The sequence below is a fragment of the Cololabis saira genome, chromosome 10 (assembly GCF_033807715.1).
Source record: "Cololabis saira isolate AMF1-May2022 chromosome 10, fColSai1.1, whole genome shotgun sequence".
NCBI classification, from domain to species: Eukaryota; Metazoa; Chordata; class Actinopteri; order Beloniformes; family Belonidae; genus Cololabis; species Cololabis saira.
The window spans coordinates 43,991,619-44,017,320 of NC_084596.1; the positions used below are offsets into that span (position 1 = coordinate 43,991,619).

The 25,702-nt window shown below is 38.8% G+C and overlaps 1 protein-coding gene across 4 annotated transcripts in view; it reads left to right on the forward strand.

Annotated features, from left to right (window-relative positions):
• LOC133453117 (abl interactor 1-like) overlaps positions 1 to 25,702 on the forward strand; it is a 59,092-nt gene that overhangs the window by 3,261 nt on the left and 30,129 nt on the right. For all 4 annotated transcript variants that reach the window (XM_061732991.1, XM_061732993.1, XM_061732992.1 and 1 more), the window contains exon 2: positions 12,639 to 12,806. In XM_061732991.1, the coding sequence (XP_061588975.1) occupies positions 12,639 to 12,806 (168 nt within the window). The remainder of the gene's footprint in view (positions 1 to 12,638; positions 12,807 to 25,702) is intronic.

Sequence of the window (25,702 nt, forward strand, 5' to 3'; positions counted from 1 at the left end):
AATCTCGACATTTCGACTTTTTTCTCGAAATTTTGACTTTTTTCTCGACATTTCGACTTTTTTCTCGACATTTACACTTTTTTACCGAGATTGTACTTCAACATTAATCTCGACATTTCGACTTTTCTCTCAACATTTCGATTTGTCTCTCGAAATGTCAACTTTTTTCTCGACATTTCGACTTTTTTTCTCGACATTTTGACTTTTTTCTCAACATTTCGACTTTTTTCTCAACATTTCTCCTTTCTCCATTTGTCTTCATTCTAAGGCTGATACAAGACTTTTCATTTTTTGCGGCTCCAGACATATTTGTTTTTATGTGTTTTTGGTCCAATATGGCTCTAAAACATTTTGGGTTGCCAACCCCTGGGTTGGAACAGCTGCTGGACTGGATTTTTTCTTTATGGCACCTGGATTATACACGTCGGCCAGAATTACCAGTAGAAATCTAATGCAGACCAGCAGCAAAAACTAACATAGAAACAGGTTTCAGGAATCACAGTTTCGTTGGAAGGAAAAAAGTTCAGTAAAACCTCCAAGAAAGTAAGAAAGGCCCAGTTTGGCAGGGCCTCGTTAATGGGTCACTTGTGGTACCATAAGATAATTTTTCCAGCGTAATGAGACTGAGAAGAGGATGAGTACTTTGTAATCATTAGGATTTAACGGCACAATAGCGTTGGTTGGCTCTTGTGCCATTTCAGGCTTTGAAATCGGGCTGGGGATCCATTCAAATGTCAAGAATCGATTCGATTCCGATTCTTAAGATTCAGAAGCGATTATTGATTTGTTAGTTTTATTAAAACTGTTTTTTCAGCTGTTGCATGAATTATATGACTGTGTGGTTATGCAACGTATTAATACTAGTATTATATTGAAATTCAACAGCAAGTATTCGCAGCTAATGATGCTGTAAGGACCAATCAGCTCCCAGAATGCTGATAGAACTGCTTTCAGAAACATCGTGTGGATCAGAATTATCAAACAGATCCAGGGCAGCAAACAGAGGACGAATGAAATTGCTTTTATTTTTTCCCACATTCCATTTTTATTTTTTCCATTTTCTATGTTTTTTTTTTCGGTTTTTAATTTTTGAGAATTTGGTTTTTAGCATTTTATGCAAATATAACCCCAAGAAAGTATATAAAGCAATGACATGTAGACAATTTATGCATTTATAACTGAAAACCTTAATGTTGTCATACTTTTAAACATATTTAAAGGCAAAAAACATGGCACCAGTTATTCTGGTGTCCAACAAAACATCCTTTTTTGGGCAAAAAAAACAAAAATTCAAAAAGTTATTTGTATGAAATAAATAACTAAGAAATACATAACTCAAATATGCCTTTCAATATCCATTTAAAGTGCAAAAAAAGAAAGAAATTGCAACAGCTCAACAGCGCATGTGTGAATTAAATGGCGTGACTACTGGGTTAAAGTTCACCGGGCGAAAATGTAATAAAAAAAAAAGCAGAACGTTGATAGAACTGCTTTCAGAAACATCGTGTGGGTCAGAATTACCAAACAGATCCAGGGAGAAAACAGAGACGTATGAAATCGGTTTTAGTTTTTCACATTTTTGAGAATTTGGTTTTTAGCATTTTATGCAAATGTAACCCCAAGACAGTAATAATATTTTCATACCTTTTAAACATATTTAAAGGCAAAAACATGGCACTAGTTATTCTCGTGTCCAACAAAACATTCCTTTTTTGGGTATAAACAAAAAAATACCAAAAGTTGTAATGTACAGTAATGATGAAAAAAAAAATGTATCTTTAGACATACGAATCGATTTTTAGGAATAAATATGAGAATCGATTTAGAATCGGAAAATCAATTTTTTTCAACACAGGCCTACTTTCAAGTCTAAAAATGAAGTCAACATACCTTTTTTTAATTAGGGCCCGAGCACCTTCAGTGCGAAGGCCCTATTGTATCTGTAGGAATTTTTCTTTTTTCTTTCTTTCTTTCTTTCTTTCTTTCTTCTGACGAAAGGAAGGCCTTTTTGCCCCCCTAAACGTGCCCAAAAAGTCACCAAATTTTGCATGCAAGTCAGGCCTGGCGAAAAATTTGATATTTAATGGTTTACATTAATGGGCGTGGCAAAATGGCTCAACAGCGCCCCCCGGAAAACTTTGTGCCTCAAGCCCCACAATACGGTTTGACGTACATGCACGAAAATCGCTACACACCTGTATCAGTACACAACTTAAAGAAAAGTCTCTTGGCAACATGGTCCAAACCGAACAGGAAGTCAGCCATTTTGAATTAATCGTGTCACTTTGGCGCAATTTATGCCATTCCTTCGGCAGTTAATACGGCCCGAACCGTAACGTGCACCCAGGTGTGCTATACATCAAAATGTGCGTCTCCATCCTCCGACACCACGCATTACTTTTCTCTTTCAAAAGCGTTACCGTGGCGACGCTAGACGCCAAAAAGCGCGCCCACCCTTCATCTGGTTGGTTCAGACAGAAAAAACTTTGCGCCTCAAGCCCCATAATACGGTTTGACGGACATGAACGAAAATCGGTACACACCTGTATCATGTCGCAACTTAAAGAAAAGTCTCTTGGCTCCATGGCCGAAAATGAACAGGAAGTCGGCCATTTTGAACATTCTGAATTAATCGCGTAATTTTGGAGCAATATATGCCATTCCTTCGAGAATTAATACGGCCCGAACCGTATCGTGAACCCAGGTGTGTTATACATCAAAATGTGCGTCTCCATCCTGCGACTACCCGCATTACTTTTCTCTTTCAAAAGTGTTACCGTGGCGACGCTAGACGCCAAAAACCGCGCCCCCCTTAGTCTGATTGGTCCATATTTTTATAGTTCCCCAAAAGTCACCAAATTTTGCATGCAAGGCAGGCCTGGCGATAAATTTGATATTTTATGGTTTACATTAATGGGCGTGGAAAAATGGCTCAACAGCGCCCCCCGGAAAACTTTGTGCCTCAAGCCCCACAATACGGTTTGACGTACATGCACGAAAATCGGTACACACCTGTATCATGTCGCAACTTAAAGAAAAGTCTCTTGGCGCCATGGCCGAAACGAACAGGAAGTCAGCCATTTTGAATTAATTGTGTAATTTTGGCGCAATTTATGCCATTCCTTCGGCAATTAATACGGTCCGAACCGTAACGTGAACCCAGGTGTGTTATACATCAAAATGTGCGTCTCCATCCTGCGACTACCCGCATTACTTTTCTCTTTCAAAAGTGTTACCGTGGCGACGCTAGACGCCAAAACGCGCGCCTCCCCTTCATCTGATTGGTCCATATTTGATAGTTCTCCAAAAGTCACCAAATTTTGCATGCAAGCCAGGCCTGGCGATGAATTTCATGGTTTGCATTAATGGGCGTGGCCTAACGGCTCAACAGCGCCCCCTAGAATACTTTTCTCTGCCATAACTTTTGAATGGTTTGACATAAAGGGTCGTGAGTGGTGTCATGAGACTCTGTAATGAGTCCTTGACCATAATTGGTGAAAATTAGCCCCGCCCCTTCTTCTGATTGTCGTCCCTTTTTTCTGCTATAACTTTTGAATGGTTTGACATAGGAAGTCGTGGGTGGTGTCATTACTGATATGCTTATGGGGGACGGTGGCCGTGAGTGCGAGGGCCCGTTCATCGCTGCTTGCAGCTTTAATTTATTTTAATTTCTTTACACTTGTGCCCCCTCCCTGATCATCTCCAAGTTCAATCTACGTCCATCGTTTCATCACTTGCTGATAAAGCAGCAGCCCTGATGCTTTCAGCTGGTAATTTGCTCTAAACTTAGATAGAGTTGTCTCACAGAGATCTTTATTTTCATTCATTGGTGTTTGTTCTGTTCATTAGTCCTCAAAAGAAACCACCAAATACAATTATTTGCTGTTATCTGCTGCAACGATGAGAGTCTCACTTTCATGTTTGGTAAAAAGGTGCTTCTTCTTTGCGTTTAACGTATAGTGTGATGTCCCTTCAGTTGTAGCTCAAATAAAGAAGAAGAAGAAGAAAGTTGTTATGCAAATGAATAAGTAGGCGAGCGTGTGCATCGATTCAGGACTGTAAATGAGAGTGGTAATCACACATGCATACAAAAAGATAATAATGATTATTATTTCCCAGAGGAAACCATTCCATACTTCATTAAATATGAATAAGAAACGAGTGCACATGTACATGACTGTTTTTATGCATACCTCACCTCATGTAATTTTTATGGGAATTATCACCAGGACATATTTATGAGGGGACCAGGGAAGCACCACCATGACAGCCTTCCTCATTTTAATTATTTTGATGACGAATTATTAGTTTGCTTTTAAATATTATTCATTATTTTTTGTGATTCATAACAATGAGGAAATAAAAAAGAAAAGTTGTTAGGCGTTGCTGATTACCAACAGATTCAAAGTGTCTCAAGGGAAAACAAATCCCTGACATACTGGCGAATTTACTGACTTTAATATCTTTTCTATAAACATGATCGTCATGCTGTTGTCATGTTACCCACACCCTGGTTACTAAGGGTTTTATAAACCCTGCAGCACTACGACATTTACAATGGGCTTATTTATTGCTGCAGGAAAGAAATGCCTGCCCATATGAAGACGTATGTATTTGGTTTCTCCTGAATAATGATCTCTTTAGGGACATTTAAAACCACTAGTTTAAATTCCGCCTGCCTTTAGTCACACTTGAAAAGCACAACTGGAGATAAAGGGTCAGACCCAATACACCCCCTAGTCCTACTTTTCAGCTCTACCCCTAAATTTTGTGCGTTCCCGTGAGGGTAGTGGTGTCCCAATTCCTCTTTGCATGTAGGGCTAGTGGACATAACGAGGGCTAGTGTGTATGAATCTGGCCCTTCACAGAGAGGGATTTCAGATACTGACTCGCCGACCGAGGGCTAGAGAAAATTTCCCAGAATGCTTTACGTCATCATTTGCAGACTGAATCAAACATAAAAACATGGCAGACATTTCTAATATTTAGTGAATAAAATCAATATTTTGAGTTAGTTTCTACATAAAAATGCGTTATATTCACTCAGTGAATGTACACAATCCCTCGTTCGCCCGTTGTGGCGAAGTCTTTTCAGATCTCGCCAGAATAAAGGTTGATTTATGGTTCCACGTTACACCAACGCAGAGCCTACGGAGTAGGTTACGTGGTGACGCGCGTCATACGGTGCGCGTCGCCGCGTAACCTACGCCGTAGAATCTGCGTTACACCAACGCAGCGCCTACGGCGTAGGGTACGCTGCGACACGCGCCGTACGCCGTAAGCTACGCAGTAGGCTCTGCGTCGATTTAACGCGGAACCATAAATCGCCTCTTCTCATCCCGAAACATTTGGATAAACTGAGCCCAGGTTGGGGATCTTAACGGTTACTTTTAAGCCTGAAAAAATATTAAAACTTAATAAAGTGGCATATTAACAGCGCTACCGCGGAAATTAAAACAGCTTTTAGCTCTGGGCTTCCTGATATGGTGTGACGTTTGTGCAAACGTAACTACGTAGTCACTTACGTACCCGAACGTAAACCACGCAGTGACGTAGCAAGTGGTGTCCCAATCCCTAGGGAACATTACAAGGCCCTACTCATTTTTAGGACTAGTGGTAGTGGGTGAGGGCTAGTGGTAGAAAGTAGGGGGTGTATTGGGATTGGCCCAAAGACTATTGAGAGAATGCAGAGTTTCTGCTGTTCCTGCCATGCACAGTAAATTTGAATATGTGAAATAGTTGGTACTCTGAGTACAAGACGAGCTTCATTAAACCCCACTTGTACCTGATACTACATCGTGTCTGATGCACCGTCTGCTTGACTCCCTCCGTGTTGACTGGCTCTGTGTACTCGTCCGTATAACGCTTTTACTCCTACAGTCAGACCATCAACTGAAGTGGCAGCATTATATGCACTATGCCTGCTGTGATTTGTTTACCAAATCAGGGATGCTGGAAGAAACAGAATGAGGTTTTACTCTTAGATCAGACATTTGTAAAGAGTCATTTGGCAAAACTGTCAGACTGTCTCCCATAAAGCTGGTACTTTAAACGTAGAGCGCAGCTTTTTCAAGGGTTCTGTAAACTACAGTAATCTCTTTGGACATTTGCGGAGCTCAACAATGAAGCCGTTTTTTCCAATTACAGCCAGGCCTTTGCTGCAAATCAACAAGAAATACACTTTTTCTTGCTTCTTCAGTACATTGTTTGCATGCCCAAATCACCACATGAAGATCAATGCATTTGGCACTATTCTTTGTTTGTCCAACTTTTTTAGTGTCATAGAAACTGTTTCTCCTTGATAAGGATCTGTGAAGCATGATGGGTGATTCTGTGTCAAACACATGGTATAAAGTTGGGCTGGGGATCAAAATGTCAAGAATCGATTCGATTCCGATTCTTAAGATTCAGAATCGATTATCACGCTTTGATTCGATTCCGATATCGATTCAGGTTTGTGTTATTACGTTTTTTCAGCCTTTACATCAATTATATGTAGTTCTGCAACATATTAATACTAGTATTATATTGAGATTCAACGGCAAGTATTGCAGCTAATGATGCTGTAAGGACCAATCAGCTCCCAGAATGCTGATAGAACTGCTTTCAGAAACATCATGTGGGTCAGAATTACCAAACAGATCCAGGGAGGAAACAGAGACGTATGAAATCTGTTTTAGTTTTTCCCATTTTTGAGAATTTGATTTTTAGCATTTTATGCAAATGTAACCCCAAGACAGTCATGACAGTCATGAAATATAGACAATATATGCAATTATAACTGAAAACTTTAATGTTTTCATACCTTTAAACATATTTAAAGGCAAAAACATGGCAATAGTTATGCTCGTGTCCAACAAAACGTTCCTTTTTTGGGCATAAACAAAAGAATACCAAAAGTTGCAATGTAATGATGGGAAAAAAATAATCGATCTTTAGACATACAAATCGATTTTTACGAATTAATATGAGAATCAATTGAGAATCGTAAAATCGATTTTTTTCAACACAGGCCTAGTATAAAGTCGTTGTGACCCTGTAATGTAACATTTGTCATTGTCTGACTAGCAGCTTCCAAAAAAAGTAACTACGCATTAGGGGTGTAACGATACACTAATCTCACGATACGGTACGATACACGATATTGAGGTCACGATAACGATACGATACGATATTATAGCAGTATTTTTTTAACAACCTTGAATGAGGAACATATGACTGGAAAAAATTGTCTTTTATTTGAAAGACACAAAATACAAAACAATGCTGTGTGTTTGCCCTATTGTTCCAGTTTGTAATGCTTTATAACTGTTTAAGTTTTAAAGAGAAAGCCAGGCCAACCATTTTCCACAAACTGAACTAAAAGTAAATGTCAGGTTTGCATTATGCATCTTCAGTTTCATACAAGTACAAATATTTAGCCACAAACTGAATAGTTTCTCTCATGTATGATCTGACTTTTTTCTTTCTAATTTAACAACTAAAATTAAATAAATAAATAAAAGTGAATAAATACATACAATTTTACATCATAAAAAAGATTGATTCATGCTCACCTTATAAGTGTAAGAGGAGATTTATTTTTGTTAAGAAGGTTATTTTGGCAATTCAGGGTTCATTATTTTATAAATATATTCTTTATATTCTGATGTAAATCAGGGACTATAATTACACTAGTCAGTTTATCTGTAGTTGTTAATATGTTTTAGATTGGGCGGAGTGATACGCCACAGTACGGCACTAAGTGCTGTGTTGACGTTCTAAAATCCTACACTGTTGAGGGACATTAAAGTACACCGGAGCTCAGCAGAAGTTGCCCGCGTGTTTATCCTACTCACGACCCCAAAAAGGTTTAATTTAATAAGGTAAGGCTTAACTCTACACCAGCCTTACATTAGGAAAAGTTGAGAGCTCAAAACGGGACCACAACATGGGAGTAGTTTCTTCTGAGCGGAGGAAGATTTTGGTCCGCGGGTCGAGATGCGGTCGGTCGAGATGCGGTCGGTCGGATGCGCGTTACTAGTAAACACAATAGATTAATATTAATAACCCAATATCGCGATACACTTTGTCACCTCCACGACACGTATTGTGACATTTTTGTATCGCGAAATTTCGTGGCACGATATATTGTTACACCCCTACTACGCATCGACTTTGCTGCAACAAATGAGATTGGTCTGCTTGGTAGCATTTTATCTCCCTCTATACAGTTCCCAATACTGTTTACTTGTTGTTTTTAAGCCAGGTAGACAAACAGATTGATTATGAAATTGCGCTTGAGGGAATGACAGAGCATCATTTAATTTATTTGATTGCTGTAATGTCAGTAAAAGTTACTTAACATTTATCAGTTCTAGGCCTGTGTTGAAAAGATTGATTTTCCAATTCTAATTCGATTCTCATATTAATTCCTAAAAATCGATTCATATGTCTAAAGATTGATCTTTCTTTTTTAATTTATTTATTTATTTATTTATATATTTATTTTTTCATCATTACATCACAACTTTTGGTATTTTTTTTTTGGTTTATGCCCACTTGGACACAAGTGTAACTATTGCCATGTTTTTGCCTTATATATGTTTAAAGGTATGAAAAACATTAAAGTTTTCAGTTATAATTGCATAAATTGTCTATATTTCTTAGCTTTATATACTGTCTTGGGGTTACATTTGCATAAAATGCTAAAAACCAAATTCTCATAAATGGGAAAAAATAAAAGCGATTTCATCCGTCTCTGTTTCCTCCCTGGATCTGTTTGGTAATTCTGCCCATGATGTTTCTGAAAGCAGTTCTATCAGCATTCTGGGAGCTGATTGGTCCTTACAGCATCATTAGCTGCCAATACTTGCTGTTGAATATCAATACAATGCTAGTATTAGTATGTTGCAGAACTACAGTCATATAATTCATGCAACAGCTCAAAAAACGGTTTTCATAACACTAACCCAAATCAATATCGGAATCGAATCGAATGAAAGCGTGATAATCGATTATGAATCTTAAGAATCGGAATCGAATCAATTCTTGACATTTGAATGGATCCCCAGCCCTAATCAGTTCCAACATAAAATACGCAGTGCTATGTCTGAGCTACAAACTACAAGCTGCAACGATGCTGAAAACACCTAGGGTTTGATGGTGTAATTACAGAGCATCCCAAACAACAGCGTCGTTCACGGAGGGTCCGAATGTTGGCCATGTGTGTAGTTCTTTCATAAAAACATAAAACAAGCCTAAGATTTAAGATGAAAGCTTCTTATTTTGTTGAACATTTCCCTGACCTCAACCCTGCTAGAATCCCTCGTTCAACTGTCTGTCTGTCTGTCTGTCTGTCTGTCTGTCTGTCTGTCTGTCTGTCTGTCTGTCTGTCTGTCTGTCTGTCTGTCTGTCTCCTACTGTTTACGGTATTCCAGCATCAACCTTAGCACTCAGTTTCATGTTGCTTTATTTCAGCGAACTGTCAAGATTGATTCTGATGTTTAAAAAAAGGAATAAAAAAACCAAACATTTTGCAGCCTGATAACTCAAAGTGCTTGGGAGTGTATACAGAGACTTGTCAGCTGTTGCTATCAGGGTTTTTTTTTAATCCATGATATCAGTTTCCCAGATTTTAACCCATGTATACCAGCCCTGTCTTTCTGGTTTGTTGAAAACAGCTCTGAGATAAGGTTTGTATGTATATATGACTGTAATCATCATAAGATTTGCCTTGATGCTGGCTAACCCTTAGAGGTATCTCAGTACAGTGGAACAGTTTGAGTTAAGTTAAAACCTGCTCCAGGTTTTGGGATACAGTTAATCTCTCTGGTGCAGCCACAGTCCAGGCTTTAGAGGCTGAGCAAACTTGCAGGATGCTTCGGCTGCAGGTAGCTGGCAAGGCAGCAGTTAGCCAGTCACGCTGCAAGCTTCTGCTAATTAGGGCTGGGGATCGATTCAAATGTCAAGAATCGATTCGATTCTGATTCTTAAGATTCAGAATCGATTATCAAGATTTGATTTGATCCAATTGATTGATATTGATTTGGGTTAGTGTTATTAAAACAGTTTTTTCAGCTGTTGCATGAATGATATGACTGTAGTTCTGCAACATATTAATACTAGTATTATATTGAGATTCAACAGCAGGTATTGCAGCTAATGATGCTGTAAGGACCAATCAGCTCCCAGAATGCTGATAGAACTGCTTTCAGAAACATCGTGTGGCAGCGCATGTGTGAATTAAATGAAAAAATTATATGATTTTTAGGAATTAATATGAGAATAGATTTAGAATCGGAAAATCACATTTCTTTTTCAACACAGGCCTAATAAATTATTTGTTGTCTGGAAATAGCTTGCACGTTTGCACGACAAATTGCTTCATTATTTTTTTTTCTCTACTTTTTGTTAGAATTATTTTTGAAGATAAACCGTTTCTGACTTCTAAGATTAAGTGTACCTGCATCATGATGCACAAGGAAATCCAAGTGTCGGATGTTGCAGTCCCTTTTGTTTGGATTTAACCACTGTCAACTTACATTATATTTGTAAGTAATGGTGATAAACATGATAATTTTTATAGTAAACTACTATGAAAGCTCTAAATAACTGTTGCAACCATGATAGCAAGAATCAGAGCAATGAACAGCCAAATGTCACTGTGCATAGGCATGATATGACATTTCATTTAGCTTTTTTTTAAACGTTGATGCTGTTTGTGTGTTATGTACTTGACAGGGCAGATTTCTGGTGAAATTAACATTTTTCATACAGAAACTTTTTTTTTGGATAATCCTCTCTCGTGTGCTGAATTACAAAGTACAAGTGGTGGAAGTGGTGGATTGGGCTGATTTGCATGTTAATAAAACCATGCATTTGAAATGAGGGAAAGATATTCTGAAATATGAAAAGGATTGTGTTCATTGGGGTAAAAAGAAAACAATGGATTCGGTGTTTTGATAAATAAGTATTACTTCTGAGATGTTTTATCAGTGTGGGGTGAAGGACTTATATGAAACCTGATGTTGCTCTTACCGTGGATTATTAAATTAGAATACTAAGTTGGTCAGAACGAGGCAAATACTGTATGTGGATTATAGGGGTGTAACAATATATCGTGCCACGAAATTTCGCGATACAAAAACGTCATGATACGTGTCGTGGAGGTAACAAACTGTATCGCAATATTGGGTTATTAATATTAATCTATTGTGTGGACTAGTAACGCCTCGACCCGCGGACCAAAATCTTCCTCCGCTCAGAAGAAACTAGTACCGTTTTGGTCCCGATCACGGGACTCTTGCAGGTTTTGAGCTCTGAACTTTTACTGATGTAAGGCTGGTTTAGAGTTAAGCCTTACCTTATTAAATTAAACCTTTTTGGGGTGGTGAGTAGGATAAACACGGGGACAACTTCTGCTGAGTTCCAGTGTACTTTAATGTCCCTCAACAGTGTAGGATTTTAGAACATCAACACAGCACCTAGTGCCGTACTGTGGCGTATCACTCCGCCCAATCTAAAACAGACTAATCACTACAGATAAACTGACTAGTGTCATTATAGTCCCTAATTTACATCAGAATATAAAGAATAGATTTATAAAATAATGAACCCTGAATCACCAAAATAACCTTCTTAACAAAAATAAATCTCCTCTTACATTTATAAGGTGAGCATGAATCAATCTTTTTTATGATGTAAAATTGTATGTATTTATTTAATTTTATTTATTTATTTATTTAATTTTAGTTGTTAAATTTCTGGAAAAGTCAAATCATACATGAGAGAAACTATTCAGTTTGTGGTAAAATATTTGTACTTGTATGAAGATCATAATGCAAACCTGACATTTACTTTTAGTTCAGTTTGTGGAAAATGGTTGGCCTGGCTTTCTCGTTATAAAGCATTACAGACTGTAACAATAGGGCAAACGTACAGCATTGTTTTGTATTTTGTGTCTTTCAAATAAAAGACAATTTTCTCCAGTCATATGTTCCTCATTCAAGGTTGTTAAAAAAATACTGCTATAATATCGTATCGTATCGTTATCGTGACCTCAATATGGTGTAACGTACCGTATTGTGAGATTAGTGTATCGTTACACCCCTAGTGGATTTTTTAAAAGTTTATGTCCTGTTTTTCCTTTTTAAATGTCTACAGAAATAAAGTAATCACCCTTTTTATCAGTCTTCTGTTGGACGGCCAAGCAGTGTGTGGCTGCACCGTCCCTGTTTGGTTTCCAAGCTATAAATATGTCCATTCAGTCCTGTTACTATCTAGAGCCCTCCAGAAACAGATGGTTTGCACAGCCTGGTAGAGGTTTGGGATCCCACAAAGTGTCCTGGCATTCCTGCTCTCTGGGCTCAACTCCCACTGTGCACGTCTCCCAAATGATTTAACACGGTGTTGTCCAGTTCCAGGCTCTTATCTCCCCAATCTTTCCTTCAGAGACTGACACACTTATCCAAACTTCTTGCTTTCAAAGCTTGAACAGGCTTTTGCTGTTTAAAAACAGCCACAGCCCTTTCTCTTTCACACACACACAGAGCTGATAACAGAGTCAAAGTTGTGTGAATGTGTGAATTTCCACCCATTGCAGACATATCTTCTATGATTTTTATTCTGAATTCTGCATTTTCTTCACTCCCTGCCAGGCTCAAGACAAAAAGAAGGCGCTGGAGGAGACCAAAGCCTACACCACCCAGTCGCTGGCCAGTGTTGCCTACCAGATTAATGCCTTAGCCAACAATGTGCTGCAGCTGCTGGACATCCAGGCCTCGCAGCTGCGGAGGATGGAGTCGTCCATCAACCACATCTCCCAGGTACGTGTGTGTGTTTGTGTATTACTCCACCGTGGGTGGGTTCAGTTGGGGAACTGTTGCATGATGGGATGTGCTCCAGACACCAATCACCTGTGCCCTGGATAGGAATGTTGTAGATTAGGGGTTGGCAACCCGCGACTCTTTAGCGCCGCCCTAGAGGCTCCTGGAGCTTTTTCAAAAATGTTTGACCTTTTTTCTTCTTCTTTTTTCTTTTTTCTTTCCTTTTTTTTCTTATTTTTTCTTTCTTTTTTCCTTTTTTTTCTTTTTTTTCTCTTTTTTTTTTCTTTTTTCCCTTTTTTCTTTTTTCCTTTTATTCTCTTTTTTCTTCTTTTTTCCTTTCCTTTTTAATCTCGACATTTTGACTTTTTTCTCGAAATTTCAACTTTTTTCTCGACATTTCGACTTTTTTCTCGAAGTGCATAATGAAAAAAAAAAACTTCCCCCAGTTATAACTAATATAGAAAACACGCAGCATGTGTTGTCTTCATTCTAAGGCTGATACAAGACTTAATTTTTTGTGGCTCCATTCATATTTGTTTTTTGTTTTTTGGTCCAATATGGGCAGTACTCGAGTTGAAAAAAAAAATCAGGGGGGGTGGTGGATTTTATCATATGGGGACAGATAATTTGTGCTGATTACAAATAATATAATAAATAACAAATAATAGCAGTGACCAGAACACCTGCAGGAATACTGCAGGAATGACATAGCAGCAGTTAAAGCAGCACAACGTAACTTTCAGCTTTTCTGAGTTTGACGGCATCTTTTGGACAAAAGCGGTAGTGCTTTACCAGAAAGAACAGTACGTTTCCCATGAGCACCAGCGCGTACTGCCGGAAAACTCCTGTCCCGTCGCGTGCATTTGTTTTGATGAGAGAAGACCGGACGCTTTTCTGTTTCACCAAGTGAACAGACAGAATGCAAAAAAAAGATGTTAAACTGCTGGAAAGTAACTGGGATACCTTAAACAAGGAAGCCAGGGAGCGGTATATGGAGAAAATAATGATTATTAATTATTATTAATTAATTATAATAATAATTAATCCCTACTGAAGAGCCATGTGTTTCAATAAATTTGTATAATAGTACAACATACAGTACATGTTTTGTATCCCTCTTACTTCTCTTTTCTTTTTTTTTTGACTGCTATATTATGCTGAAGAGGCTCTGAGGCGTGAGCAATATTTTTGTTTTCCTCGTGAGATTATTTTTTTCCTCTGCAGCTACAAATACAGTTAATATTTTTTCCTCAACAAACTAGTTTTATCTGAAGATTGGGGTTAATTGCACCGCAGAGAGCTGGCCAGCAACTGCGTTTAGCTGGCGAAGTCGGGAATAAAACCCGTGTTTTGATCCGACCCGGTCTGTGTGAGTGTTTGTGGTTTAAGGCTGTTTATGGTTCTGCGTTAAATCGACGCAGAGCCTACGGCGTAGGGTACGCGGCGACACGCACCGTACGTTGCGTGTTGCCACGTACCCTACGCCGTAGGTCTGCGTCGATTTAGCGCAGAACCATAATTCAGGCTTTACTGTGTGGAAGGTGTTTGGTCGTTACAGCCGCGATCCAAAGCGAGCCGACGACTCTTTCACTCTTTTACTCTGTTATATCAGATACTTGGCCTGCGTGGTTCTGCCTCCGAGCAGGAAACCGTTGGAAAGTTAAACCATTAGGATCTTTTCCCCACGTCTGTTGTGTGGAGCTGCTGCAGCTTCAACGCAGCTTCTGCGGAGCTCTGAGCTCCAAGCCCCGCCCATTTACGTCTCGACTGCGAATCGGGAAGGAGGGGGAAGTGACGTATGCCGTAAAGCAGTCAAAGTCGTAACGATTTGTAGTTTTTTAGTGTGGCAGGGTTCCTACCATGCTCCTCAAAGTTACATAGTGCCAGTGAAGGCGATACAGACTCCCTCAGACCATGACAGAGGTGTCATTAAACCTGTTGGAAGTTGATGTACCATCACAATGACTCTGGAAATATGATATTAAGGTGGAAAAGTTACGTAGTGTCGCTTTAAATGCAGCCTTCTGTAAGCTTTAAATATCCACTGGGCTTACATCAAATACATCAAAACACAACAATAAAAAACACTTTTCTGAACTTATCAATATGACTCTGTCCTTCACAGGATAAGTAAAATGGAGCACTGCAAAAACTCAAAATCTTAACAAGAATATGTGTCTTATTTCTAGTTAAAATGTCTCATTTTAGTAAAAAAATCTCATTACACTTAAAATAAGACTCATCACTGGAAAAAACAACAATTTTCATCTGTTTCAAGTAGATTTTCACTTGAAATAAGTAGAAAAGTCTGCCAGTGGAACAAGATTTTTTTGCTTGTAATGAGAAGATAAATCTTGTTCCACTGGCAGATTTTTCAACTTATTTCAAGTGAAAATTTACTTGAAACAGGTGAAAATTGTCAAATAAGTTATTTTTCTGGTGATGACTCTAAATGTTGAAATAGCAGTAAAACCACATTCATTGATGAAATGACATAAGGCAGGGATATTCAATTTTTTTTATTTTTTTTTATTATAATATTTTTATAACTGGCTACTATGGACTAAAATGGTTGTGCTCAATGCTTAATATAATATTCAAATAAGGAAATCTTGGTGGAAAGTGGTGCTTTGTCATTATGGCGTGTTTTATTAAAAGTAGGTCATTAAGTTTGCACAATGCATGGTTTCAAAATGAACTTGCATTCAAAATAATATTTCTTTATCTGAATATTATATTTAACATTCACAATTACTAAATCTGGAGACAATTAATACATAATTCATATGTAAACTAGATATATTCAAATGTATAATACAAATGTATTATATTTACATAAGTCTTCGTCTTTGAGTGCAAAATACATTTTGAAAACCCCCACATTTTCAAATTGTGCGGCTCTCCATACAGTCCTCCATACAGTCCTTTTGCAGATGTGGCCCCCGGCCGAATCAAGTTGAATACCCCTGACATAAGGGATACACTGCCGATTTTGCAGGTTTTCCCACTTGCAAAGCATGTAGAAGTCTGTAATTTTTATCATAGGTACTCTTCAACTGTGAGTGATGGAATCTAAAAAAAAATCCAGAAAATCACATTGTATGATTTTTAAGTAATTCATTTGCATTTTATTGCATGACATAAGTATTTGATCACCTGTCAACCAGTAAGACTTCCGGCTCTCACAGACCTGTTAGTTCTTCTTTAAGAAGCCCTCCTGTTCTCCACTCATTACCTGTATTAACTGCACCTGTTTGAACTCGTTACCTGTATAAAAGACACCTGTCCACACACTCAATCAAACAAACTCCAACCTCTCCACAATGGCCAAGACCAGAGAGCTGTGTAAGGACATCAGGGATAAAATTGTAGACCTGCACAATGCAGGGATGGGCTACAGGACAATAGGCAAGCAGCTTGGTGAGAAGGCAACAACTGTTGGCACAATTATTAGAAAATGGAAGAAGTTCAAGATGACGGTCAATCTCCCTCGGTCTGGGGCTCCATGCAAAATCTCACCTCGTGGGGCATCAATGATCATGAGGAAGGTGAGGGATCAGCCCAGAACTACACGGCAGGACCTGGTCAATGACCTGAAGAGAGCTGGGACCACAGTCTCAAAGAAAACCATTAGTAACACACTACGCCGTCATGGATTAAAATCCTGCAGCGCACGCAAGGTCCCCCTGCTCAAGCCAGTGCATGTCAAGGCCCGTCTGAAGTTTGCCAATGACCATCTGGATGATCCAGAGGAGGAATGGGAGAAGGTCATGTGGTCTGATGAGACTAAAATAGAGCTTTTTGGTCTAAACTCCATTCGCCGTGTTTGGAGGAAGAAGAAGGATGAGTACAACCCCAAGAACACCATCCCAACCGTGAAGCATGGAGGTGGAAACATCATTCTTTGGGGATGCTTTTCTGCAAAGGGGACAGGACGACTGCACCGTATTGAGAGGAGGATGGATGGGGCCATGTATCGCGAGATCTTGGCCAACAACCTCCTTCCCTCAGTAAGAGCATTGAAGATGTGTCGTGGCTGGGTCTTCCAGCATGACAACGACCCGAAACACACAGCCAGGGCAACTAAGGAGTGGCTCCGTAAGAAGCAATTCAAGGTCCTGGAGTGGCCTAGCCAGTCTCCAGACCTGAACCCAATAGAAAATCTTTGGATGGAGCTGAAAGTCCGTATTGCCCAGCGACAGCCCCGAAACCTGAAGGATCTGGAGAAGATCTGTATGGAGGAGTGGGCCAAAATCCCTGCTGCAGTGTGTGCAAACCTGGTCAAGAACTACAGGAAACGTCTGATCTCTGTAATTGCAAACAAAGGTTTCTGTACCAAATATTAAGTTCTGTTTTTCTGATGTATCAAATACTTATGTCATGCAATAAAATGCAAATGAATTACTTAAAAATCATACAATGTGATTTTCTGGATTTTTTTTTTAGATTCCATCACTCACAGTTGAAGAGTATATGATAAAAATTACAGACTTCTACATGCTTTTCAAGTGGGAAAACCTGCAAAATCGGCAGTGTATTAAATACTTGTTCTCCCCACTGTATATATATATATATTTTTTTTTTTTTTAAGGATTGCCCTTCCTTGATTCAAGCTCAAGAATACTTTATTAACCCCTGAATGAAAATGAATGAATACAGTTAATTTCAGAACAGTGCCATGCACACAATGTAATATTAAATGTTAAACCTGCATAAGTGAACAGTAGTCCATTGATGCATCATAAAGACTGAGGGATATGGCGGGGGCATGCCAGACCTCCACCCTGCTTGCTCCATCAACAGTCCTCTCCCTCCCTCTCCGTTTCTTGTCGTCTGTGCGCTTCGTGCCACCAGGCCTGTCAGCCCGTGAATGCCCCGTCATCCCCCTTTGTGCTTCAATAAGCCCGTCAGAAACGGAGGAAAAGCCTGACACCAGCACTCTCTCCTGGTTTGCATTTTCAGCTGCTGGTGCGCTCCGGACGCTGGAGGATTGAGTGGAGTTAGTTACACTCTAATGGAGAACAATGGAACGTTTTTTACTCATCCTATAAAGATTATCGTTGCGATTCATGACCCCCCCCATACCTGATTTTTCTGCTTCTGAACCTGCAACCCTCCACAGTGATTATGTGAAGATCACTCCAGCAGAGAAACCATCGTTTAACTGCCTGTATTATGGCACTTTGACACTAGTATCTGGTCGTTCCTTATCACCCGTCTAGATCCTTTTTTAATTCTCTCCTCAGCCACCAGGTTTATGAACATCTGCACCTCAGAGTTGGATCACCAAACAGACTTCTGCTGCCATTGCCTGTCGAATAAAATGAGTAGGTACTAGTGGAAAAAGCGCCACTAGTCTAAAGGATTTCAGCTCCTAGTTGGAATCATAAACTACAACAAGACCTATAGACACTCGTGCGACGCGACCCGTAAGTTTGCTGAAAAGTGGTTTTGAGGCCTCTTTTTTCCTCATACTATAATAATAATAATAATAATTAAAGCTGCAAGCAGCAATGAACGGGCCCTCGCGCGTGCAATTTTCACCAATAAAAGTCAAGGACTCCAAACCGAGTCTTTACCGTTTTTAACCTCATTATCAATGCAGGATTCTGAGTGGGGCGGGGCTATGATAATGAGGCTCTGTGCTGATTGGCTGCCTGAATGACGCGATACACCGCTACGAAAAAATGGAGGAAGCTCCGGCCGGCGGAGTTAAAGCTGATTTATGGTTCTGCGTTAAATCGACGCAGAACCATAAATCAGCCTTTACACTGTGTCATAACTGCATGCGATGCGAGCGAGCGTCAGCGTCAACATCAATTCCATTTCTTTATGTTCTATTGGACTGTCCTAACTGGCCGCAGCGACGCGCCGTTTTGAGCTGAACATTTGTCGGACGCCCTGCTTCTATTTTCTTCCTGTCACTCGCGTTGAAAGCCGGTTGAAAGCGCTGTAGGAAACAGTCACGGATGAGGAATGGCTGATCCAGTTAGTTGAAATGAGAAGTTATCTCTATGATTCCTCCTCATTTCACTACAAAAACCTCAATAAAGTGGCAGCTGCTGGAGGGAGATGGACAGAGAGTACGATGTCACGCAGTGCTACGATAGTCGGACGCTCTCATGCAGTTACACGGTTTTATAGTTGTGGGCGTGGTTTGCATTTTGGTTACGTAACGAAAATGCACAGAATCTTATTGGCTCGTAGATCCACATGACACTGGACGGCTCATCCGGGCGGCTGTACAGACACTGCAGAATTTGGTTGCTTTCCTCCTTCTCTGAGTTGGCAGGCTGAGGGGAGACCACTTTATATATGTTAAAGCAAGAAAAAAAAGTGTTTTTCATAATAGGTCCCCTTTAATGTTAGTTCACATTCATGTCCAAATATGATCATTGCAAGCATCGCTACTATAACAACGTCCGGTATGAACGCTGCCGGAGCTGAAATGAGAAGTATCAGAGCTCCAATAGGAGCCGCTGCCAGAGTCGTAGGCCAAATGACTGCAGCTCCCGGCAGACGAAGCTTCCTCTTCAAACGGTCCTGAAATGATCCTTCCTGCTTCCCGCAGTTTTCAGCCGGTCCACAACAGAGGAGTTGTGGAGCTGCCAGTGAATATTTGAAACAGGACCTCCTCTTTCGTGCATTATTTTAATGCTAAAATTAGAAAAAGACTGCTGTTTTTAGCTGACACTCAGTTAGCACAAAATGCCTGTTCTTGGCAAAGCTTCGTCCTCGGCTCCTTCCAGACCAACTTACAACCGGTCACTGCTGTCTGTTCGGGAAATTTACAGCATGAAAAAGCATATTCTCTTGAAAATATGGATGATTATCCTCTGCCAGGTCTTTATTTACAGCTCAGAAACTATGCCCAGAAGTCAATGTAGTGATGAATGAATAAGGATTTTCAACAGGTCAATTTTAAGATAATAAATAAAAAGAATATCTATTGCAGTAGTTCAAACATTAAGAATGTTGTGTACACATAAATTCATATTACATTTTTTTTTAGAGTTTTTTGTCAAGATGAATTGGCACTAGCCTTAAAAAAGGTCATGTGGTGCAACCATTATTCATATTAAAATAAATTAATTTCGGTTTTCAGTATTATACATAAATGCATGTTTTTTTAATGGTCGCGCCACATGATATTTCATAAAATGGACGTCATCAGTCAAACTTTGTTTTTATATTATGATGGAAATATATAAAATGTGTTGCAATCTTACACACTACAAGACACTTCTGAAATCATGCCAGATAGAAGAAGATTGATTTAAAAACATTTAGAGTGATTTCAAAAAAAGTTTTCAAAACAAGAGTCATGAGGACGGTTGCACCACATGACATTTTAATGCTTATAACAACAAAATCCCAAATAACTAGTATTTTTTGTAAAATTCAAGTGAGTCCATATGTAGGACAGGTAGTTCATATATATGGTATTTTTCTATCTATTTAAACCTTTTTTGAATTGAAAAAAAATCTGATTTTCAGAAAATATAGGAGTCACGTCATTGACCCATATACTGTATATATGTGTGTATATATGTATATATATATATATATATATATATATATATATATATATATATATATATATATATATATATATATATATATATGTGTGTATATACCGTATGTATATAATTTGACCTGGTGAGGAACATAAATACACATTCACCTGCTTGTCCAGTTGTCGTGAAATCTCTCCATGGAGACCAAAACCATCTTTTGAGCCAGGCTGTAAATATTTCTGATGTAAAGTTGGACTCGCTGTTAGAACAAGCCCCTAGTCGTTCGCCACGGAACTGCAACTTCTCTAGTTACTTGTTGGCTTCAGCTCAGAAGTAGGAATGTTGACCAATCAGCTCCCAGAATGCTGATACAACTGCTTTCAGAAACATCGTGGGTCAGAATTATCAAACAGATCCAGGGCAGTAATCAGAGGACGAATGAAATCGGTTTTATTTTTTCCCACATTCCGTTTTAATTTTTTCCATTTTTGGTCTATTTCGGTTTTTAATTTTTGAGAATTTGGTTTTTAGCTTTTTATGCAACTGTAACCCCAAGACAGTATATAAAGTAATGAAATATAGACAATTTATGCAATTATAACTGAAAACTTTAATGTTTTCATACCTTTAAACATATTTAAAAGGCAAAAACATGGCATTAGTTATTCTAGTGTCCAACAAAACATTCCTTTTTTGGGCATAAACAAAAAAATACCTAAAGTTGTAATGTAATGATGAAAAAAAAAATCGATCTTTAGACATACCAATCAATTTTTAGCAATTAATATGAGAATCGATTTAGAATCGGAAAATCTATTTTTTTTCAACACAGGCCTAGTACCACGTATGCCATTAACAAAATAACGTCTCAGAGTGTATAGGATACTATAAACAAGTTTGTTTGCTTGTAATCCAGGTATTTCCTGAGATTCATTATTCTGATTCGTGTCCAAGAAATGCTTTTGCTGCTGTGCCGAATATAGTCGTGCTAAAATTAGTAAAAATGAGAGAAGATTGTCAAATCAAGTAGGATTTAAAAGCCCCGACAGGGAAGGCTGAGACGAAATTAAACAAGAAAGGCTCTAATAAAAACAGCAGCATGTTTAATCAAAGCACAGCCGAACTGAAACGGAATAGCTGTGCCTAAAAATAAACACCGAGGGCAGTGGTGGAAAAAATACGACATGTTGCAACATTTCCACTGATTTATCTAAACTTGTCAGCCGTCATCTGTGACCCACTTGTACGTCTTTCAGCTCCGTTTCAGCTGGTCAAATCCTCTCCAGTGCACCTGGAAGTGCATTGTATTTCAGTTTCAGAGGATTATGACAGTTCATCAGCCATGAATATTGTGCCTGCAGTGTAAATATCCTGAATGAACAGGCTGCACTTTGAACAAGCCCTGCAGGTTTTCAGTAAACCCAGTTTATCGTTTGCTGAGACACACATTTCTGAGCCTGAAGCCCCAGCGAAGATCGGCCGGTGAACGTTACACCTGCACCATCCCATCCCAGAAACTTGCTGCACAGGTTCAGCAGAACCTGGATATCTAGGAACTATCAGATATCAACCAATCAGAAGAAGGAGCGGGGCTAATTCATGCCAATGAAGGTCAAGGACTCAAAACTGAGTCCGATGACACCACCCACGAGTCTTTATGTCAAACCATTCAAAAATTATGGCAGAAAGTAGGAACTATTAAATATGGACCAATCAGATGAAGGGGAGGCGTGCTTTTTTGCGTCTAGCGTCGCCACGGTAACGCTTTTGACTGAGAAAAGTAATGCGCATTGTCGCAGGATGGAGATGCACATTTTGATGTATAACACACCTGGGTGCACGTTACGGTTAGGGCGAAGAAGCGGCTGAAGAAATGGCATAAATTGCGGCAAAATTACACGATTAATTCAAAATGGCTGACTTCCTGTTCGGTTTCAAGAGACCAAGAGACTTTACTTTAAGTTGTGACATGAACGACATGTACGTCAAACCGTATTGTGGGGCTTGAAGTTTTCTTGGGGGCGCTGTTGAGCCATTTTGCCACGCCCATTAATGCAAACCATAAAATATCAAATTTTTCGCCAGGCCTGGCTTGCGTGCAAAATTTGGTGACTTTTGGGGCACGTTTAGGAGAAAAGGCCCTCCTTTCATTGGAAGAAGGAAAAAAAACAAAACAAGAACGATAAAAATTCCTACATATACAATAGGGCCTTCGCACTGTAAGTGCTCGGGCCTTAATAATATAATATTATATAATATATAATTATAAATAAAGCAAGTAAAGATAAGAAAGGTCATAAAGATTTTCCTCTTCCACAAAAGACGCAATTTCTTCCAAGTCTGTGTGGTTCTTTCTTCCAAATAGACGCAGTCGTTTGCACAATCGTTTTAAAGTCCTTATACTGATAACAATTCGATGCTGATGTGCCAAAAGATTTAAGTATTTCCTTATTTGTGAAACCGATACCAATATATAACTTCACAAGATGCTTAATATTCCTCATTCTAACACAGGGAGAAGAAGCTCTTCCTGTTAGAGTTCTCATAAATTACTACTTTATTATCATAATATTACGACTTTATTCTCATATTATTATGACTTTATTCTCGTAATTTCCCTTTTTTTTTTTTTTTGTCTTAGTTTGGCCCTAATACTCCGTCGTAGCAGACAGACGGATTCCTGATAAAGTAAAACAATTCCAACAGAAAGGGAGATGTAGAGCGCAGGAAGGGCAGGCGGGTCCTGTCAGTGATTAGGTAATGGTTTTTATGGCTGGATGTTTCACACAAATCCCCACGTGTGTTCTGCCTTTAGCAACGCTCTGACAGGAAACACTGAAATAAACACAGTCCGTTCACTTCTTCCTTACTGCAGAGACAAGTTGTTCTTTGATGGAAACAAAGTTAGAGTCTTGGATGGACAGGAACAGCAGGCGTTTGCTTGTAAACTGAGGGAAACTGACATTTAGGCTTCAGAACATCACATTATGAGACAGAAACGTCACCACACTGCAAAAACTCAAAATCTTAACAATAATATTTGTGTTATTTCTAGTTAAAATGTTTAATTTTTAGTAAAAAAAAATCTCATTACATTTAAAACAAGACTCATCACTGGAAAAAAGTGAAAATTTACTTGAAACAGGTGAAAATTGTCAAATAACAAGTTATTTATCTGGTGATGACTCTTGTTTTAAGTGTAATGAGATTTTTCTGACTAAAAATGAGACATTTTAAATAGAAATAACACAAATATTCCTGGTAAGATGTTGAGTTTTTGCAGTGCAGCGTCATGAGTGCGACCAGTGTTTACAATTTGTTTGGCCACCGTCAATATTTTCTTGTATTTTACCTGTTTTATATTCTAAAGTCACACTTAAAAGTAACTCCACTTCTCTGTCACTCCAAACCAAAGACTCTCGTTCATCTTGGAAGTAACTGGAAGTTACTTGTGTCATTTGTTGATGTTTTTTTCCAGGATTCTGATTGGCTAGCATGACTTTATCTTCTCGTTACACTGCCCCCTGTAGGTTTGGCTGCTCATAGCACCTTAACAGCTATTTATGCAGGTTCCTGTAAATTATGGTATTTTTCAAAACGTAGAGGGGGAATTATCCGTTTTTGTAAATACCCGGCTACGTGGAAACGTGGCCTTAAGTTAATTTGTTGAACATCTATCCCATTCTTAACTCTGGAATGATCTGAGTTTTATATTTTTCTGTGTATTTGTTAGTCTGTCAGTCTTTCTGATTTCTCTCATTCTGTGATCTGTACTTCCTCTGTCCTGGCTGTTACTGGCAGGAAATAGGTGGGTCTAGTTTCTACTTCCCAGCTGAATCTGGGTGTGTTGCTTCAGTTTCCTCTCCTTCAACACCCCAGCATGTGCTCTACATTTATCTCCTGTTCAGCAGAAAGACATCGTATTAAACACAGTGACAAAGAGAGCAGCATTCACAGGTGGACTTGGCAAGGCTTTTGGCCTTAAAAAATAAAAAAAATAATAATAGAGGACCAGACGTTTCATTTATTTGTGGTCTACTTGTGCTGTTAGGGAATAATCACTCCTTACAGATTCAGCACAGACAGTTTTAGATGATTCATTTTTAGATGAGGAACTTGTGATGTGTCATCGGTCATTGACCCTTTCATGTATAAATTATTTTATTTTTTATTATAAGTACAGTTATGTACTTTTTAAATTTTTTTCTGATTTCATATTTTTAAGTTCTGTATGTTTTCTGTTTTGAAAAACGTATTTTTGTAGTTTTTCCCCCCCCTTATCTGCATATATATTAATATATAATATATATATTAGTGGTTAATATTAAATATATTATATATATGTATGTATGTATGTATGTATGTATGTTTAATATTGAGTATATACTGTGTATGTATACACAGAGTGTGTGTATATATGTATGTATGCAGGGCCGCCGCAAGGGGTGTGCGAACCGTGCGACCGCACGGGGCCTCGCGCCCCAAGGGGCCTCGCGCTATGGGCCGTTTTTTTTTTTTTTTCAAATTTTTTTCTTTTTTTTTCAAATTTTTTTTTTTTTTCGTTTTTTCCCTTATAAGTATCAACAGTCACGTTCCATTACAGACCTAAATGTGTACTAGTCTGTGCATATCAATAAATATATGTGCAATGATGCGCGTGTCTGTTGTTCAAAGAACTGATCAGACCAAGCGCAGACACAAGCTGCTCTGATCCAGGCGGTGGAGTTGGAACAAACTGTCACACAATGTCGAGAGAACGAGACAGATTCAGGAAATTTCCATCAGGGAATGAAAAAAGAAAAAAAACTAAAGAAAATGGAAGAGTTTAATGGCTCTCTGAAAGGCTTGTTTGATAAATTTGTTACAAAAATCACCGATCCGACCGGGTCTCAAGCAGCCGTGGGACCCGCGTCGAGGCAAGAGATGATGATGAGGTGGGGGAAGGTATCCAGTATTTTGCTAATTGAGAGAGTTAAAATTGCGCATATAGACACCCGATACGACCCGAAAAACCCAAAAAATTTCGAGTGCCCCCCTCAGCCATTTCGCACAGGGCCTCGCAGATCTCCCAGGCGGCTCTGTATGTATGTATGTATATATATATATATACACACACACACACACAGTATATACTTAATACTAGCCATTAATATGTATGTCTGCACTTGTCTTGCAATCTTGTAAGTATAATATACATATACGTACACAACCTTTGAGAAACTGTACTTTGTTGTGACGTCTGTGCACAACTATGAACTGCTTTAAAATGAAAGATTTTTTTTTTCATGTACGATTTCTTTTTTTAAATCCCACCAGCCGTTTTAACATAGATGGATACACCGAAGGACTTTTCTATCATTTTATAAATGTCTAAAAGTG